The 3,935-nt window shown below is 47.2% G+C and overlaps 1 protein-coding gene across 1 annotated transcript; it reads left to right on the plus strand.

Annotated features, from left to right (window-relative positions):
• Nucleotides 1-1,403: 1,403 nt before the first annotated feature.
• BDV27DRAFT_79229 (Zn(II)2Cys6 transcription factor) lies at nt 1,404-3,293 on the plus strand. Its single transcript, XM_032077610.1, has 2 exons — nt 1,404-1,551; nt 1,609-3,293. Exons 1-2 carry the CDS (start codon nt 1,493-1,495, stop codon nt 3,164-3,166), a joined length of 1,617 nt encoding a protein of 538 aa, XP_031933450.1. The 5' UTR covers nt 1,404-1,492; the 3' UTR covers nt 3,167-3,293.
• The last annotated feature ends 642 nt before the right edge of the window (nt 3,294-3,935 follow it).

Consider the following 3,935-nt stretch of genomic DNA (forward strand, 5'->3'; position numbering starts at 1 on the left):
CGATGCTAATTCCAGCATCTTTCAACAGACTATCGTTCAGCTTTATCACGTCCGATAGCCATGCACAGACAGCCCAGGCATTTCACATGGTTGCAGGAAACGGCAGCTCATGGAGCTGGTTGAGGATTGGACAGGCCGCCATACAAGACAACATGACTGGAAATGCGCGAGCAGGTGACAAGGCAAGATCTGGACCACCCACCGACTAATGACTCCCGTGGAAGTAAATGATCAGCCACACTGAAGCGGTAGTTCCCCTAATGGCCTTGGCCATACCACTTTTGTTCTGTTGGTTCGGTTGTCGGGCAAAGGGATATCGAGCCGCCTTCCAGTTCATTCCAGCAGATTCGATCAAGGTGTCGCATACCTATGTTTCCAACATCCATCCATGCTCCGCCGTGCTCATATAGGCAGGCAGAGCAAGTTAGGTCCGCTCCATGTTAACCGAGGTATGGTCCATCCATGCTGCGGTCCAGAAGCGCTAGTGGCAGGAGGCAATCTGAAACATAGCACAGAGCGTTGTTTGGGGGGGCTAGGCAGATTGTCTAATATGCGAACAGTCCACCCGGCCTAAGAATACGGATCCGGTCAAGGGCATTTCTCTGGCATCACTTGGGCATATCATCGACACCTGCATGTCGATAAGCCGTGACACTTTTTCTGAGATTTCACCGGTTGAAACTTTTGAAAAACAGCAAGTATCTCTCCATCTGTTCCATCATCCGTCACCTGGGCTGGTACCACCTTGTCGTGATATGCTGCTGGGATTGAAAAGTCCATGGTGATCTATCAGTATGCGAGGGAGGAAGAACATGGAAAGGATATGAATAACCTGAAACATGCTTGATGCTAATCTAGACCTTTTCCCCCATGACTTAACCACTACATCTTGATAATCCGGCGTACGTTGCCAAGTCTTCTATAACTTACTAAACGATTGGGCGCCCAACGCGCCCGGTGTGACGTGTTAGACCTTCGGCACTGCCCACAGAAGACAAACAGGACAAACATCGGCAAATCTGGGGCAAGAACTCTTCAGGCCGTCGGAGCTACTCCGTAGTAAATTATCTGCTGTAGATCAGCATTAGGGAGCTCAATTTCTCGACATTATGATTAGTTGGGGGGTTTTTTTTTTTTTGAAAGACTGAAAATATTTTTCTATTACAGTGGTTGATGATCCGTAAAGAATACTTTCAAGTTTTGTAAATCCACATCTAAGTTTAGGTTGAGTTAAAATCAACATATATAAATAACAGCCTTTCAGGGCCTCTCAGACATTATAGAAATCACGTGTATACTTAGTGCGGAGGAAGGCTGAGCCTCCCCACCCTTGAATCAGTTCAAAGTTGTACTAATTTCTGACCCTGGCGCAGCTAACAACCCACCATGACTGGCCTATACTATATGTCGGCTTGGAGTATATGAGTATATAAGGTTTTTGGCATGGTCTGAAAACCCACTTTTCAATATACTATTCTCACTACTCGCCCGGATGACTCGGAGCAAGAAGTCCTGCCAGAAGCGGTCCACAACAGGCTGTCGCACCTGTCGGTTCGTTATTATATGTACGCTCCACTCCGTATTCCACCTGCTAACATCAACCAATAGGGCCCGACGTGTCAAGTGCGATGAGACACCTGGTGGTTGTAAGAGGTGCAAGGACTCTGGATGGGAGTGTGAAGGATATGACTTCGCTCGTTTATCTAACCTCAGGAAAGAGGATCGGGGAATAATTTCTTCACTTACTCTATACCGAGTCTCCCAGAGTCTCCCCGGCGTCGGCCCCGAAGAGAAAAGGGGATTCGCTTTCTTCCAGCACTTGACCATCCCGAACTTGACTGGTTTCTTCAACACCAGCTTATGGACCGATCTCGTTCTACCCATGAGCCACGAAGAGCCAGCTGTGACCCACGCCCTCGTGGCAGTCAGTGTGCTTCATGAGGACATTGAAGTACAAGGCGTCCCACTTGTTCGAGAGGACCTAGCGTGTAGTCGCCATCGGTTCGCTCTGGGACAGTATGGCCGTTCCCTGGCAATCTTGAATAGGCGGCGCCATTCGCAAGATCCGAAATTTCGTGAGGTCGTCCTTACCTGCTGCTATCTGTTCGTAGCATTTGATTTGATGCGCGGTCAATATGATCCGGCAATGCGACATCTGAAACAAGGTCTTGCAATTATTGACGAGGCTCACAGCTGCGAGGGTCCTGAGATGGTCTCTACGAAAAGTGCCACTATAGCGAAGCCACTCCAGATAGCACTGACGCGCCTCCGCGATCAGAGTTACTTCTTTGGCCTAAATCCAAAGCGCTCTGCTACAGATGATCAAATACCACGATTTGAAAATGGGTTTAGCACGCTATATGAGGCCCGCAATGCTCTAGATGACGTGGTGCGTGGTTTGATCGTCTTAATGATAGAGGAGAAGCAGCTTACAACCAATGATCATGTAGCGGATCGACTTGTTGCTTTGTTCGAGATTAAAAGAGATATAAAACGCCAGTTTAACCAATATAAGATGAGGCTCGATTACTCAGAAATTCATACCCTGCGCATCCAGGACCGAAAGGATTTGCGAGGACTTAACATCATCCGATTACATCATTTGAACTATGACCTTGTACTTGAGTCAGTTCTTGTTCAGGATGACCGTTCTCTTTTAATTAGTCACGTGGACGGTTTTCGGCAAATCTTGGATCTCTGTGAACAGATCGCGAATAGCTTCCAAGATGAAAATGGCTCTCTCTCACGACCGAGCCTGCTTTTAGAAATGGGCGTCAACGCTTCCCTTTTCTTTGTCTGCTGGAAATGTCACGATTTCAGCCTACGCCTGCGAGCGCTGAAACTTCTCGAGGAATGGCCGCACCGGGAAGGACCGTGGGATTCTCGTCGGCTCGTCACCTTTGCAAAGCAGACGCTGAATCTGGAGTTTGATATGCTGGCTTCTGCATCTGATCCCCAGGCGCCAATGCGGTTGGAGATTTCCTCTCTAGAGGTGCGGGAGGATCAGAAGGAAAACGTTATTGAGTATCAGATTCGTGGACAGAGCCAGGAGGTGCTAGACCAAAGAAAAGTAGTCCTTCTTGACGAAGAGGCTTCCGGAGACTCGATGCTGAGCTTTTGCTTACGCACCCAGAGATATATCCACTCAAGCACTACTTCATTCTGAGACTTTTCTTATACACTGTTTATTGCGCCTGTACAAACACACCTCATCCTTTTGCGTACATTAATACCTCAAGGATCGAGATTAGGTAATTGGATACGTTAATGCTGATACAAGACGCTGGACCTAGTCATCCATCATAATACTAGAAGGGCCCGATAGAATATGTTCAGTCATAGTAATACCTGAAAGGTTTGATGAGTTTAGTGAATACCCCCACCTTGAATGATGAGGGTATGGTGCCCATAAGATCGACTAGCAGCCAGAGACCTTTGCCGCCGTTGTGATATTCTGCCTTATGCTCCGGAGGTCTACTGTATTTACGCTGAGGTATCTGACCCAGATACTCCATACCGGGCTTTCTACACCCCAAGTCCTCATCACGTCTGTAGCTTCTTCGGTAGTAATCCATACTCGGACCATCACGAACCTTCGTGCTTTTGACATGGTATATTAATATATCTTAGATAGTGTGTGTCGCTCTTTTGGCGCTTATCTTGCATCTCAATAAAGGCGCTCGAACATGATGACCTAAAGCTTCCCAGTCAAGGAAAGACTAGATAGAAAGAAAAAAGACCAGACAAGAGTGAAAAAGAAAGCAAGTATCTCATCAGCTAAGTTTAGTCTTTCGATCCATCAACATCCAGACGTCTGCACACAGAACTAAAAAGACTCCCGCACAACAAGAAAAGTGAACAATGCCCATTCACGACGTCTCACCATAAATAGTCTCCCGCATAAGGCTAACAAGGTCATCATCCGAAAATGCAAT

The sequence above is a fragment of the Aspergillus caelatus genome (assembly GCF_009193585.1).
Source record: "Aspergillus caelatus strain CBS 763.97 unplaced genomic scaffold BDV27scaffold_4, whole genome shotgun sequence".
Classification (NCBI taxonomy): Eukaryota; Fungi; Ascomycota; class Eurotiomycetes; order Eurotiales; family Aspergillaceae; genus Aspergillus; species Aspergillus caelatus.